The 16,597-nt window shown below is 37.6% G+C and overlaps 2 protein-coding genes across 2 annotated transcripts; one reads left to right on the plus strand and one right to left on the minus strand.

The window, feature by feature from the left end:
• Positions 1-154: 154 nt before the first annotated feature.
• Positions 155-16,597, minus strand: LOC103516477 (importin-7-like). Its single transcript, XM_026828863.1, has 15 exons — positions 16,486-16,597; positions 15,918-16,071; positions 11,020-11,179; positions 9,900-10,037; positions 9,615-9,822; positions 8,728-8,732; positions 8,417-8,605; positions 7,630-7,710; positions 6,932-7,155; positions 6,295-6,508; positions 5,069-5,215; positions 2,446-2,580; positions 1,235-1,429; positions 908-992; positions 155-295 (listed from the first exon to the last, which is right to left on the minus strand). Exons 1-15 carry the CDS (start codon positions 16,595-16,597, stop codon positions 225-227), a joined length of 2,118 nt encoding a protein of 705 aa, XP_026684664.1. The 3' UTR covers positions 155-224.
• On the plus strand, positions 3,294-4,878 carry LOC103516471 (NEDD8-conjugating enzyme Ubc12). The gene is made up of 3 exons (XM_008481434.3): positions 3,294-3,623; positions 4,054-4,355; positions 4,589-4,878. The coding sequence occupies exons 1-3, from the start codon at positions 3,515-3,517 to the stop codon at positions 4,727-4,729; spliced, it is 552 nt and encodes a 183-aa protein (XP_008479656.1). The 5' UTR covers positions 3,294-3,514; the 3' UTR covers positions 4,730-4,878.

Below are 16,597 nucleotides of genomic sequence, written 5' to 3' on the forward strand. Positions count from 1 at the left end.
GCTCAATAGTGTGATATAGGTGTGTGAGGGGAGGGGGTACCAAGGGAGATGGGGATTACATACACAATTATCTACCCAGGGGTTGTCCGCCAAAGTTGAAACTCGTGGGGACCTCTTGCGTGGGAACAAAGGTGTAGCCTGAAGGATTTCTAAACAGGCTCAATAGTGTGATATAGGTGTGTGAGGGGAGGGGGTACCAAGGGAGATGGGGGTTACATACACAATTATCTACCCAGGGGTTGTCCGCCAAAGTTGAAACTCGTGGGGACCTCTTGCGTGGGAACAAAGGTGTAGCCTGAAACCGAAAACGAGGGAATATTTTTTTTTTTTAGGCTTTAATGGCAGGATTCTCACACTGTGAGCTCTTCCACCCAACCAAACATCCAAATAATAACCTTTCGGTAAATAATAACAATAACCAAATATCTACCGACGTTGTATACATTCAGGAATATTGTGTTGGGTAAAGGATACAGCGGTCATCCAAGCTAGCTTAAATTATGTTGGGCCTGTAAAAAAAAGCTTTTGTTTATACGCTCCTTGGATTCAAACCACCAACCTCACAAACTCACGTCCATCGCATTAACAAACCACTACAACACTGAGGTTGAAATAAACAACAAATAACGAGCCTTTGAATAAATAATTTATCTGTACAATTATTGGGCGGACCACTAAGTAGAAAAAAAAATAAATAAAAATAAAAATATGCCTTATGTATCATATCCAGAGATACACCAAATATGGTGTTTTAGCATGGGGTCATGACGAATATGCATTAGGCGGTCTCTGATTCTAACTTAGGAGACCCCAAAGACGGATATTTCCACTCATTTCCCGATTTTGAAAATTTGGACCTATTGCAATACTTTTTCGTAGACAGACCCAAAAACATTGTCATACGTACCTCCACTTTGTTCAATTCGTTTGCTTTCGGCAGCCGCTTTCCTCTGATCAGCCAGCAGAACTATGTCGAACAGAGACTTCAGGGTCTACTTGATTACTGGATTGATATTTCCTAATGGAGGGAAAACAAAGAAAATAATTGAGTCAGATGACATTAGAATGGCACTATCTCGAATTGATGGATAACTGGGTAACTATAGGGTTTGTCAAACCTATCATAACTGTAAAAACAGATAGTCCTATCTAAGTAAAGAAGATGTCCATTTTAGACCAATAGAATAATGAAATTATGGAGGTACTTCAGTAAAACCCTTAATACTTACGTCACTGAGTTCAATCTCAACTGATCTATCATTCTAGATTTTCTCTCAAGTTCATTTTGAGCCGTCTTAAACAGGGAGGACATATTAGTTTTGAGAATTTCATTTTCCTTTTTAATGATGGAGTTGGCATTGGAAAGTTTTTCAATTTTACTGTGCAAGCTACTTTTCTCCAGTTGTAATTTTTCAATCTCTTGTTTGAGCTATATGAAAAAAATAGAAGTACAAAATTTAGAAATCAAGTAATTGTATTAAAATTGAAAACTTTCTTGTTGAACAAGCTGGGTCCGTCCCTCCGGGAATTTTTTAGCCCGTAATTTATTCGATCGTGATAAAAGAAAATCAGTACCTATGTACCTACCTAATTTGTTTAATATTCAGTTTATAATTATTCTTGATTTGATTTTTCGATTTTACTTTCATGTAATGATTTTAAATCAAGACTAGAGCCCTTTCTCCCTTTATTTCCAATATATTGTTTAAGTCACCCATCCATTTATTGGCCTTTCTCGGCGTAGCTTAACATAGGTAACGCTAAAACCGGTCTTAAATGATCGGCTGAAGTGTTATCTAAAACTTTCTCGCTTTGAGTTCATAGGTCGTCGCGACAAATTTCAAGATCAGAGCTCATTTGTGTGAGAAAATGTGAAAAAAAAATCCCCAAAAACCAGTTTTTTTTTTGGATTTTTGGCTTTATGGTTCTCTGGACAAAATTTGCACCACCATTTTCGTGTTCCTGGTAAAAAGACCTTTAATTTGATATATAGGTCGACCAGGTTTGGATAAGTCCTTCTGTGGGGACAGACAGACAGACAGACAGACAGACCGACCGACCGACAGACGACACCGAAGCGAATACAATAGTCCGTCCACTATACCTTTTATTATTACTATTGTAATTTAATAAAGGAAGGACGGACTAAAAATGATAACCCAATGTTCAGCTAACTTAGGACATTGTCTACCTTTTCCTATAGGACCTACTTGAATTTCAGAAAAAATCCTACAGGTCTTCCTCCAACCCACTATAAACCTTTAAACTTTACAGAAAATTTCAAATTTGATTATTTTTAACATTTCAACTCTTGACTACTTGTATTATGGTGTCTGAGACTGTGAACATGAGAAAAACCAGCCTAGAATACCTCCTAACAATGGTTGACTCAATTCAACCAAACTACCTGCCAGGCAAGTACACATTCAGAAACAGCAAACATACTGCAAGGGTTGGTACTATGGTCAGAGCTAAGATCAAGGATCCATTGAGGACACTTCTATTCATTAGTATGATTTGTTTATTTCTCTTGGGTTGGGACTTGGCTGTGGGTGATGATTGGTTCTCCGTTGTGCATGCCTACTCATAAATACATTTCTGGGACTTACATTTTTAATCACCTCTGGATCCACAGTCTCCTGTGCTGATAAAAATACATCATCATATAAATCATCTTCTGGATTGGACATTATCCCTGGTAAAGGTCTACAGATTCAACAGCAATTTCTCCGATCACTATGAACCATTGAATCAAAAGCTCTTTCACATAGTTCTTTGAATATTTGGTAATTTCTAATCTGATACATTACCAACAGCTTCAGTGATAGTTGGACAGGTCAAATAAAAGTAAAACACCTTTCAATTTAAGGGATTAAACAGGTAACTGAAGAAAAACACTTGAATTTGAGATATTTCTGGAAAATTTTCCACTTTTTCAGTTTTTCCTTTTTTCTGGGAAATTTTTTGAAAATTTTTGTTTACAGACAAACTCGTCACGTGACGTGGAAAAAAGTGGTACTACGTACGGTATTTCCGTACCGGGTGTTTCAAAATCTCAGACCTCAAAAAAGGAAAAAAATAATAAATTATGAAAAGGTCACTCATCCAAAATTCCAAATACGCACAAGATGATCTTGGATTAAAGTATTCTCAAAAGTATTTTATTAATAATTTATTGTATTTAATTATTTATTTTATGACTTTCATCACAATCAGGTACGATAAATACGATAATCCCGAACGATATCAAAACGTGCATCTGGCAACACTGGATATTTTCTTTTTACTTTTTTATTTTAAAGATTTGTTTTTTAAAAATAAAATAAATGAAAATAAAAGTTGAACTTTCGTGTTCAACTTTTTCTTTTTCAAGTCTTGTATAGTTTTCTTTTAACTATTAGGTAAATTGCTCAGTTAGAATTGGCAAAACCCAAATTACCAAGGGTCACGTCATACATTTTCAAACAACGGAATACCTACCCATCCTACGTTATCTATCTGTCAGATTAAAAATATGATAAAGTTATTTTCGTTAAAACAGCAAAAGAAAGATGGAGAAAATCCAGCTCGACCAGGAACACAACAGAAGAAAGCGTCAGCAGCACAGTTGAGAATCACAAAAGGTGAGTTTGGTGGAAGAGGAAGTTCCTTTGTCCTCAGGACTTATCACTTGGAACCTTGGGTTGTGTAACCTTTTGTCCTACGAAAGCTGAATTAGAGCTACCTACCTACTCAGGGTCTGTTTTACTTCATCAGGGGGTCCTGCTCTATAAAGGGCCTACTTATCTGTTTGGCCAAGAGTCTGGTTTCAATCAGACAAACACAAACCTTATTTCATGTCAGTTGTGTTTTTCTTTCAGATTTAAATGAATTGAATCTACCGAAGACCTGTACGACTGAGCTACCTACCTACCTACTCAGGGTCTGTTTTACTTCATCAGGGGGTCCTGCTTTATAAAGGGCCTACTTATCTGTTTGGCCAAGAGTCTGGTTTCAATGTTTCAATCAGACAAACACAAACCTTATTTCATGTCTGTTGTGTTTTTCTTTCAGATTTAAATGAATTGAATCTACCGAAGACCTGTACGACAGAATTCCCCAACCCAGATGATCTGCTAAGTTTCAAATTGATCATCAGCCCAGATGAAGGATTTTACAGGAGCGGGAAGTTTGTATTTAGTTTTAAAGTTGGTCCCAATTACCCGCACGAACCTCCAAAAGTAAAATGTGAAACACCTGTATATCATCCAAACATAGATCTAGAAGGCAATGTGTGTTTGAACATTCTACGAGAAGATTGGAAACCAGTTTTAACAATCAATTCCATTGTGTATGGACTGCAATATTTGTTCCTTGTAAGTACCTATTCTTAACACAAGCAAATTATTAATATTAAAATCACAAAGTTAATTTGGTAGGTATCCTTCTATTGTTATTCTTGCTGGGTCTATGCTACTACATAGGTAATTACTTGGTAATGAAAATTATCACTGTCAACAATCAACTTTCCTATGCATACATTTTTATATATATATATATGCTTTTAAAAACTAATGGTGAAACCTCAACCTTCTCTTTGTCCTCACAGGAGCCCAACCCAGAAGATCCCCTGAACAAAGAAGCAGCTGAAGTCCTTCAAAACAACCGTCGTCTATTCGAACAGAATGTACAAAAAGCCATGCGAGGTGGGTACATTGGCTCTGTGTACTTCGAGCGGTGTTTGAAGTGATGACACCTCCAAAATTGAACCCCACCTGTCCTCTCTCTCACTCAAATTGATCATCTCTCTAATATAATAAAATCAACCAATTTTCTATTCATAGACAACTTTCACTCTGTGTTATGCTTTGATTTGTTTTATTATTTGAAAAGACAGCATTTTTTTTCTTTTTTTTTAACTAAATCCCCTTTAGGGGTGAGCTATTTTTTCAACCTAATGTGTAAAAATTCTGTATACTGTATTTTGCCCTGTATTGGAATTAAAGTGCTCTACAGCCCATTCAACTAAAGTTGGTGTTGTGTGATGTTCACACCAGATTTTTTTAAAAACTAAAGGTGACCGACCTACCTGTGAGGTAAGAACAGAGCGACACATATTGAAGATGGCCAGCACATAGTCCTGACTACTGAGGAAAGCGGGGGTGTCTACAGTGATGTAGTTGTGTAGAGCGGGCATCATGTCGGTGAAATAGTCCAGGCCATCCTTTTGGAAAATCTGAAACCCAAGGAGTCCGGATTAAGGAAGAATAGATGAATACATTACCGAGAGCCTCCTTTACTGATTCGATGATTTAGTGGTCACAGATGCTCGCCTAGTAAACAGGAGTTTGAGGGTTTGACCCCAGCCGAGTTATGAGCATTAAAAATAAGCACTACGTTATTGACCAATATGCTCGTAGATAAGCACTTTTATAAAAAATCTAAGAACTATATTTATTCTCGTTTTTAACTTTCACAATACCTATCAAATCTTGTCACTGGTTAACGATAAATGAATAAACGTGAATTTCTTGATTATTGATGACTTTTTCGGAGTAAGAGAGGTGCTATTGAATTAATGAAACGACCCAACTGAACTCAAAAGTTGCGTCGGTAGCGTAGTGGTCAAGACGCTCGCCTGGTAAACAGGAGGGCGTGGGTTCGATCCCAGCCGAGGCATGGAATTTTATCCTCATTAAAGGTTCTAGTGAGGAATCGCCAATCGCCAGCCTAGCTAGCTTGGAAGCGCGTCTAGTCTGCCTTGTAAGCGTCAGGTCTCCCCCGGGGATCCGATTTCGGGACATTAAATGTAGAAACACACTGCCCTCACGACACGTGAGCGTGAGATACCGTCAGTGTAGCTATCGTGAACTAAATCACCTACTATATTATGGGGAAACTACATATAAATCACATCTTTCTGACGTGAGATGACTCTCCGTGATGTCACATGAGCTCATGTGACGTGAGGACAGTGTATTTCTCTCTCAAGACCTCTGTTGGTACAGTTTCCTCTATCAAACCTCTTGGAAGAAGGGAAAAAAAAATCGTTCTCGGAACGGCTGGCTTTCTCATATCCTGACCTTCTCCCTTAGATTTCAGGACGATAAAACCTCTATCGTTACAGCTCCCTCTATCAAACCTGTCTTGAATTGAAAAAAATAATAAAAAAAAAAATCGTTCTCGGAACGGCTGGCTTTCTCATATCTTGACCTTCTCCCTTAGATTTCAGGACGATAAAACCTCTATCGTTACAGCTCCCTCTATCAAACCTGTCTTGAATTGAAAAAAATAATAATAATAATAATAATAAAAAAACTCACCTGAGGCGATATCCTCAGAATCGTCGCTATCGGAACTGCTATCGTCTTCCTTGGCCTTCGCTTCATAGGCTCGCTTCAGGCCGTCAAACAGCAGAATAAGCGAGGGCAGAATCTTATCGCCACACTCCGACAGTACAGGGGGGCGAGGAGGAGGTAGAGAGAGCAATGTGCATAGACCCAGCACACACAGCTTCCTGTCGTGAAGTCTGAGGGGGGGGGTAAACAAATAGATTAATAGATATACAGGGTGAACACGAAAAACGTAGCCAAAATGAGGTTAAGTACATATTTTAATTTACATTATATCATCCTGCAGAAAGTCCGCAATGCGCAAGCTTTATGTACGTGTTTCACAGAAGAAAATGCTTCAAAGCTCCGTGAAAAATTGACATAATGGGACAATATGGGTATTGTAAGAAAGCTGAGACTTTAGAGATATTATTCCTGTTGCAAGCCGGTAGAATCGGCCTTTTCTAGTAAATTAAATTACCTCTTGAAAATTTAAAAGAAAATGCTGATAGGGGACAAGCCAGACACTCACCCCAGAAAACAGTCCGTGTCCAGGATCCACTGTTTGCCTCTTGAAAATTTAAAAGAAAATGCTGATCAGAGACAAGCCAGACACTCACCCCAGAAAACAGTCCGTGTCCAGGATCCACTGTTTGATGAAATGGGCCGTGACAGACTCCTGCGCATTCAGTTTGGACTGCAGGTTGTTCATCACTTGGAAGAATAGCTGAGGATTGTAGTAGAGCGCAGCAATCACCACTTGAAGACACATGGTGCGCAGTTCCGAGGTTTTGATTTCGCGCATCAGACGTTCCAGCATGAGCTCGATGAATGGTTGAATACACTGGAAAACATAGAGATAATATAAGAATAGCTGAGGATTGTAGTAGAGCGCAGCAATCACCACTTGTAGACACATGGTGCGCAGTTCCGAGATTTTGATTTCGCGCATCAAACGTTCCAGCATGAGCTCGATGAATGGTTGAATACACTGAGGACAACATTAGAAGCAACTTGTAAAATAAGGATACGTAAAGTTAAAAAAAAGTGAGTTATAAAAAAAGAACTCTTTTCAGTCAATGACTTGGATAATAAAACATGCAACTAGTCACACAGTAGTTCACTGAAAAAATTCGTTCTTTTTTTTATAACTCAGTCATTCTTTACAAATGTCCTATTGTATCTTATAAGGTATGAGGACTATGCTAGGCAATCGTTTTCATTTGGATAGTAGAAATTAGGTTCGGACAGTATAAACAAGCACTTGTTCTGGGTATCAAAAGAAGGGACTATAATAACTTATAGGCTTGGTACTTACATAATCAACTTGTCCAGGACATTGCAGGAGAATAACTTCCAGTAACTTAGCAGCATGACATTCAGGATCCTCGCCAGTGTCCTGCAATCACACATAACAATAAAAATAAGTAAGGACTCCATTTTTACTTTCCTATAGGAGGGAAAGTAATGTAATCGACAGAATTTTCAATGTCAGTTTTTAGTGACAAAAACATTTATTTATTTATTCACAACAATATACGGGCGGACCCTTTACTATCTACATATAAATGTGAGCCCTATCTAAGACCTAAGATTAGTAACTTTATTCGATCATTTTCTTTACAAGCTGAATGAACAAGCGAAAATTTCGTTTAAAAGCAGTTCCCCCTACCCTTTAGAGATTTGAAGTCACTAGTACTCCCCAAATTGAGACAATCTGCCCACCTCTTCACATTAATATCACCCAGACTGAGAGTGGGGCCGTTAAAAACCAACAAACGTGATTGCCCAGAGAGTAACCCATACGGATATCAACTACCAACCACGCGCAAGTTTGACTATCTACCTATAGTGATCCATTGAGAACTGGTAAATCCGTAGTATGCCCCTCAGTTGAGCGCGAAGAGTCAACACAAGAGCACCAGAAATAACCCGTTGAAATATTTACAATCCAAAAACGAGTAAAAATTTTTGTCCATGGTGGGCATCAAACTCGGGATCTTCTGCATGGCAAGCAAGCACTAGACTAACCGTGCCTCCTTCTGTTGTGTACTAGTTGACACAAAAATTATTAGTGTGGAAAAAATACAAGCAGTTTCACCTACCTGAGGTTCAATAAGCTGGACCACACTCTTCTGATGATTGAGGAACATTTGAATGGCGATGGCCGCTTCTACTTTCACCGGTAGCTCCTTGTCATGTAGCAAAGCGTTTAGTAGAAGTCTAATGGCCTCCACTAGAATACTCTCATCCTGGAACTTGATCTCACTGAAGTTGTACAGTGTCCAACAAGCCTGGAAATAAATGCATTAATAGAACATAGTAAAGAGTTCATTCACCCACCCCCACAGAAAGAAAACGAATCGGTCCTGAAAAGAACTGATTTAGTCAGTGGCAGACAGATGAGAAAACTGACCTCAGCTGACAGAAGTTATTCATAAAATCAGCCTTTCTTAGATTTTACAAAGACAAAATTGTATTGAGACTAGTGATGGGTCGTGGGTAAATACCCACTGGGTGGGTAAATAAAAATTGGGTATTTACCCGGGTATTTATCCACCCCCAGGGTGGGTAAATACCCGGGTATTTTAAAAAAAGAAGAAAAATAAACAAAAAACATTGTCACTTGAACAAAAAACATCGTCACTTGATTTTTTTTTATTTCCCGGGCACAATTCGACTGAGGCGCTTCTTGAAAATACCCGGGTATTTATAAAAATTGGGTATTTACCCGGGTAAATACCCAGGGTATTTACCCCAAAAATAAGTACCCGGGTATTTACCCATCACTATTAAAAAGTAAATGATATAAATGAAAATTATATATACTTTTCAAAAGGTTCGATAGAGGGAACTGTAACTACTAAGGTCTTATCGTCCCGAAAGCGAAGAGAGAAGGAAAACAGGATAGAAGAAAGCCAGCCGTTCCGAGAACGAACATCATCCGTTCAGGATAGAATCTGCCCCCGGGTGCGAATCGAACCCGCGGCCTAGCGCTTACAAGGCAGAAGCTACCAACCAAGCTCACTAGGCTGGTCACACTTAATGTAGCGGTTGTTTCATTTCTACGAAATAAAAACGGCGACGGAACTTTTTTTTAACGGACCGATGTAATGATGTCCTCCTAATTCGAGGGTCGCGGGTTCGAATCTTACCTTCGTCCGAGTCGAGTACGGACAGGAATGTGTTGGCGAGATGTTGATTGTTTCATTTCTACGAAATAAAAACGGCGACAGAACTTTTTTTTAACGGACCGATGCGATGATGTCCTCCTAATTCGAGGGTCGCGGGTTCGAATCTTACCTTCGTCCGAGTCGAGTACGGACAGGAATGTGTTGGCGAGATGTTGACAGATTTCGACGGCAATGGGTGTCAGCTGTTCGGAATAGGTGCACACGATCTTCTGCATTACATTTGTGAGGTCGTCGTTTTCCGTCTCCTGAATGATTCGCAGCAGCTCTAGAGTCACTTCACGGATCTGGAAGGGAAAAGATGATGAATTTATTATGTACTAGCTGAATTCCGTCGCTTCGCTCCGGAATCCCGCTAGTTCATCCCGAGGCATGGCCAAACTTGTGGAAAAGGCACGAGATGTTGACAGATTTCGACGGCAATGGGTGTCAGCTGTTCGGAATATGTGCACACGATCTTCTGCATTACATTCGTGAGGTCGTCGTTTTCCGTCTCCTGAATGATTCGCAGCAGCTCTAGAGTCACTTCACGGATCTGGAAGGGAAAAGATGATGAATTTATTAGTTTAATTTTATTTTATTCGATCTATTCGATTAATTTTATTCGATCATTTTCTTTACAAGCTGAATGAACAAGCGAAAATTTCGTTTAAAAGAAGTTCCCCCTACCCTTTAGAGATTTGAAGTTTAGTAACTTTATTCGATCATTTTCTTTACAAGCTGAATGAACAAGCGAAAATTTCGTTTAAAAGAAGTTCCCCCTACCCTTTAGAGATTTGAAGTCACTAGTACTCCCCAAACTGAGACAATCTGCCCACCTCTTCACATTAATATCACCCAGACTGAGAGTGGGGCCGTTAAAAACCAACAAACGTGATTGCCCAGAGAGTAACCCATACGGATATCAACTACCAACCACGCGCAAGTTTGACTATCTACCTATAGTGATCCATTGAGAACTGGTAAATCCGTAGTATGCCCCTCAGTTGGGCGCGAAGAGTCAACACAAGAGCACCAGAAATAACCCGTTGAAATATTTAAAATCAAAAAACGAGTAAAATTTTTTGTCGATGGTGGGCATCAAACTCGGGATCTTCTGCATGGCAAGCAAGCACATTACCACTAGACTAACCGTGCCCCTTGTGTTGTGTACTAGTTAAAACAAAACAAAAATTATTAGTGTGGAAAAATTACAAGCGGTTTCACAGGGTAAAACCCTTTGACTAAACATCTTGGCAGTTATACAGTGACATTGTTGTCATTTAAAAATGTAGTTGATTTGATGACTACAAAATTTTCTTATTGAGAAAAAACTCAACAAACGGCAAAATTTCACCCCTTGTAGACAAAGTCAAACTTACTCGTAATTTTTGACCAGTTGGTACAAACAGAGAAGGGCACCAAACCAGGGTGTAGCATCAGGGTTCTGCAGGTAGATGCTCTACTGCAAAATTTTCTTATTGAGAAAAAACTCAACAAATGGCAAAATTTCACCCCGTGTAGACAAAGTCAACTTACTCGTAATTTTTGACCAGTTGGTACAAACAGAGAAGGGCACCAAACCAGGGTGTAGCATCAGGGTTCTGCAGGTAGATGCTCACTTTGTCCACTATCTGTGTCCACTTGCCTGGGAAATCGTGCTTCACTATGTTGCTCACACAGACTGCTAGCTGGACCCTGTTAAATGTTGAAAACAGATATGTGAGATATTAAAACAAAGATTGTTTTAAAGATGATGTGACTTCTAAGATTTAACTCCATAGTAAGAGAGTTCTGTAAATATATTTTTGAACATAGGTACTTAAATACACTTAGGACATGGATTGAATTAAATGACTGTATTTAGTTTGTAAATTTATTCCAAAGAACAGTGTAATATTAAAACAAATATTGTTTTAAAGATGATGTGAGTTCTAAGATTTAACTCCATAGTAAGAGAATTCTGTAAATATATTTTTGAACATAAATACACTTAGGACATGTATTGAATTAAATGATTTTGCATTTAGTTTGGAAATCTTATATTATAAGAACGAGATCCATTCACTCATTCACATTTCACAGTTCACATTTCACATTTCATAGTTCACACACTGATCGCTCTATCTCTAGAACCACAACACCTAGAAAGCTGAAATTTGGTAGGAATATTCCTTTTATGGTCTAGGTGTGCAATAAGAAAGGATTTTGCGAAAATCTAAACCGATCCTGAGATATGATCAATTTTTGATCACTAAAATCACCATAAGAAATACACAGAGTGCAAAGACTGCGGGAGAGAAAACTTTTCCTCGCTCCCCTAATATTTGAGTTTCGTTTATGTTTTTAGTTTGACAAGATATGATAACCAACGCAGTTGGTCCTGAGTTAGAGCGAAGAATGCCTTACTGTGTACAAACAGATGGATCTCATTTTGAACAGCTTTTATAAATTTGTTTGTTGTTGTTGATTGTTGTTGAAATAGTTAAGTGAATAATACAAAAACTAAAGAAATAATTAAGAAATTGTTTTTCTTTCTCACAGTGTACAGAATTTTTGTAGAGCAAATTTTTTCGAGTGAATACATTTTTTCAATTAAAATTTTATGCTGATTCCAATAATTAAATAAAAAATGGGGGTTTCCATAAGAGTGACCTATATTTGGCAAAAAATGGGCCGTTTTGCAAAAAAAATTGCAAATTTAAAAAATGCCATTTTAATCATCAAAATTTCATCTACATGATGCCGTTTATTTCATTCCTTAATTCCCAGCCGTTTCTGAGATATAAGCGTGGTTCGCAAATCACGAACCACCCTGTATATTATTATTTTTTTTAAGGGGCTTATCATCCAATTGGGTACCAATTTGAAGGGGCCCTTTTGTTGAGGCCAAATGTATTTGATCAAATAGAGAAAACAAGACAGGGGACTGAACTCACCTGCTTGACGTACAGGCATGTCCACTTCTGACATCATTACAATTTGCAGAAGTCCAGGAGCAAAGCCAATGATTTTGTGGAGCTGAAATAAAAACCAGTTGATGCCACACATAAATGAAAATATACATGAAGAAAACACTCAGATAGAGATAAGACACCCCCCATGGAGCCTAGGAGGCCTGAAAACTAAAGGTCATATTAATGTGTTGACCATTCTTTTCAGGAAAATTTAACAAAGTCAGATTTAATGATAGACCATGTGTGGAATCTTAATTTGGCATTGAACATGAACCTAATGAAATCTGTTACCTTTCAATTAATTAGCCAACCACTTATTATGTCCAGTTTATGTCTAAACAATCTTTATCATTAGTGTCCAGGTTCTATGTCATTGATTTATTATCACCTATGCAGTCCATTATCACAGAAATGAACTAGATACCCAGGTTCTATGTCATTGATTTATTATCACCTATGCAGTCCATTATCACAGAAATGAACTAGATAATTAGAAATGTCAAGTTTGATTATGCAGTCCATTATCACAGAAATGAACTAGATAATTAGAAATGTCAAGTTTGATTAATCCCTGGAATTCACCATGCCATTATCTCTAACCTAGTTATTAATCATGTGGTAGTTAAATACTTTTTCAACGTAAAATTGAGTCAGTGTGTACTTGACATACTGCATACCTGGCATGTGCCTAATCTCATTAAGACTGAAAATGTAACATTATTAGAAATGATTCATCTCATCTTACAGGTCATATTGAACAACATGGTGATACTGTGGAAAGCTCGGTGAAAAATAACACACTTCTTTACGAGAGCCAAACGGTAAAATGCAGTTTTCTCTCTGACTTGGCATGTGCCTAATCTCATTAAGACTGAAAATGTAACATTATTAGAAATGATTCATCTCATCTTACAGGTCATATTGTACAACATGGTGATACTGTGGAAAGCTCGGTGAAAAATAACACACTTCTTTACGAGAGCCAAACGGTAAAATGCAGTTTTCTCTCTGACCATTAGGATGGAAGTTTTCATCAGATTAGCAAATAAAAGAGGGAGAGTGGGGTCTTCTGAGCAGAAAGGACATGCAACATGACAAAAACAAAACACATTACATACCTCACCAAGTTGCTGCTCTGCTTTCTGTCTTTGGTTGGGATCTATTGTGTCCCGTAGCACATCGATGATTTTCGTCGATCCGTAATCCATTTTGCTACACTAAACTTAATAAATAACACGAAAAGAGAATGATTTGACTTAAAAGAAAACCATTTACCCCTGAAGCCTTTTACGTCAAACACATTTTTCTTGGGTAGGTAATGAAAAAAAAAGTTCAACTTTTTTCCAAATCAAGAGCAAGATTTGAAAATCAAATCAGAAAAGTGAGGTTAGAATTTTTACCTCTTTGGAAAAAGGACATGCAACATGCAAACATGACAAAAACAAAACACATTACATACCTCACCAAGTTGCTGCTCTGCTTTCTGTCTTTGGTTGGGATCTATTGTGTCCCGTAGCACATCGATGATTTTCGTCGATCCGTAATCCATTTTGCTACACTAAACTTAATAAATAACACGAAAAGAGAATGATTTGACTTAAAAGAAAACCATTTACCCCTGAAGCCTTTTATGTCAAACACATTTTTCTTGGGTAATGAAAAAAAAGTTCAACTTTTTTCCAAATCAAGAGCAAGATTTGAAAATCAAATCAGAAAAGTGAGGTTAGAATTTTTACCTCTTTGGAAGTCAAACACATTTTTCTTGGGTAATGAAAAAAAAAAGTTCAACTTTTTTCCAAATCAAGAGCAAGATTTGAAAATCAAATCAGAAAAGTGAGGTTAGAATTTTTACCTCTTTGGAATTTATCAAGGAGTATGCGGACTGCTCGATACAAAAGATTCACAAAATGAAGCACACTTGTGACACTTTCTTGGGGAAAAACTTTTCAACGTTTTAAAAAATTCTTTGAAATTATACCTAGGTAATTTTAATTATTTTCTTCTGGATTAATAATTTTTTATTACCTACCTAGGTACCTGCAATATTTTATTTTAATTTTTATTTTCTTGAAAAAAAAAAAAATTGGCGCGGGATATTTGGCAGGGGAAAAAAGTTATCTAAAAAGTTCCCCCCATTAAAAACTTTTGTTGAACTTTGAGGACAAGAATCCAGTAAAATACGAGGCTATTCCTCTACCTACTGACGTAAATTTCCCAACAAATCTTGATGATTTGAGCACGGACCAGAAATATCTACTGAAGATAATGAATGCTGTTTCTTCCGGTATTTGTAGTTTAGAACTGGCGAACACAAAACCAGGACCAATGTCCCATTCTCGCTGGCTAACGACCGCCAACAGAATTTTGAGACGTTTTAACAGAGGTTCCTTCTGAGAATTTGAAAACCTTAGCTACATTCATCATGAATGTATACGGGCCAATGTGGTTTTCTATTAAGACTATGTCAACATGTTTCGATGGACCAAAGCATGTTTATGCTCATCCTGAGAACTTGTTGATAAGTATGCTAGCTGATGAAAGTAAAGTGCTAAGAGAATTGGCATATAGAAGAATAATGAAAGTTCGTGAAGCTGGAGAGTCTAGTGAAGTAAGGAAATTCAATGTACCTGAATTAAACCCAACGGCAACATCATACAACACTTTAATATATATTGGCATGAACTTACTTTGACTGAGCCTCCTTTGACAAAGGATATGACTGCTGAAACACTCCAAACTGTGGTTGAGGAAAACATGAAGGTCATTGTTCCAGAACTAGTTACGAATGCATCATCCAAAGTTGTAGGTTATAAAGCTAGAGATGGTTTTATTAGAAACCAAATAGAATCCCGCAAGTCAATGCCTGGTTTCGAGACAAAAAGCAACTTTGAGAGAATGTGGTGGTATAATGGTGTAAGAAAAAGGTAGGAGTTACATACCTACTTATAAGTAAAGTGTAATAGGTACTTAATGTAAACTGTAATTTCTTGTGTTTTATGTTGAATATTATTATATTTCATGTATAGATATTGTTTTTACTTTTCAACAATAAATAATTACTCGTTTTTTGACATTCAAATTATTTGTATTCATTGTTCAACCTAGTTCATGAAGGTGAAAATTATGGAAAAATTGAATTTATTTCATATGAACTGGGGCGAATCTTGAATTCAAAATTTACCTATCAACTTTTGGTACATGCTTTCTAAGATTATAAATTAACTTATTAATGCTATTACACCCTGGAAAATTGTTTGGAAAAAAATAGAAAAATCTGGAAAAATTGTAAATTTTAGCGTTTTTCCAGAAAAATGACAAATTTCAACCGCCCGGGGGCGCATCTTGGGAGGGCAGGGGGAGGAAGAAAATGATGAGGTATCCTAACCTGATAACTTCTGGTGCCATCACCACAGCATCTACAATGGCATCTCGGATCATGGCCTTGTCTTGTTCATAGGAAGATGATGAGGTATTCTAACCTGATAACTTCTGGTGCCATCACCACAGCATCTACAATGGCATCTCGGATCATGGCCTTGTCTTGTTCGTGCAGAGAGAAAGCCAGTGGAGTTCCAGGGTCAACTTCTTTCTCTACCCATTGGTTTGTGATCAGATTTTTCAAGTACACAACACCTGAAATGGGACAACATATTAAGGTCAACATTTACTAAGACATTTTAATTACTAAGCATATCAATATTTTTTTCATAAGTGAAACAATATTTGAGTAGTTTGAGGTGAGTTTTAGGCAGTAGCTTAGAATCATCAGATCTTTTTTTTTTATTTTTTTAAGGGGCTTATCATCCAATTGGGTACCAATTTGAAGGGGCCCTTTTGTTGAGGCCATATGTATTTGATCAAATAGAGAAAACAAGACAGGGGACTGAACTCACCTGCTTGACGTACAGGCATGTCCACTTCTGACATCATTACAATTTTTTAAGGGGTTTATCATCCAATTGGGTACCAATTTGAAGGGGCCCTTTTGTTGAGGCCATATGTTGTATTTGATCAAATAGAGAAAACAAGACAGGGGACTGAACTCACCTGCTTGACGTACAGGCATGTCCACTTCTGACATCATTACAATTTGCAGAAGTCCAGGAGCAAAGCCAATGATTTTGTGGAGCTGAAATAAAAACCAGTTGATGCCACACAT

This window comes from Diaphorina citri, unplaced genomic scaffold, assembly GCF_000475195.1.
Source record: "Diaphorina citri unplaced genomic scaffold, Diaci psyllid genome assembly version 1.1 scaffold1576, whole genome shotgun sequence".
Classification (NCBI taxonomy): Eukaryota; Metazoa; Arthropoda; class Insecta; order Hemiptera; family Psyllidae; genus Diaphorina; species Diaphorina citri.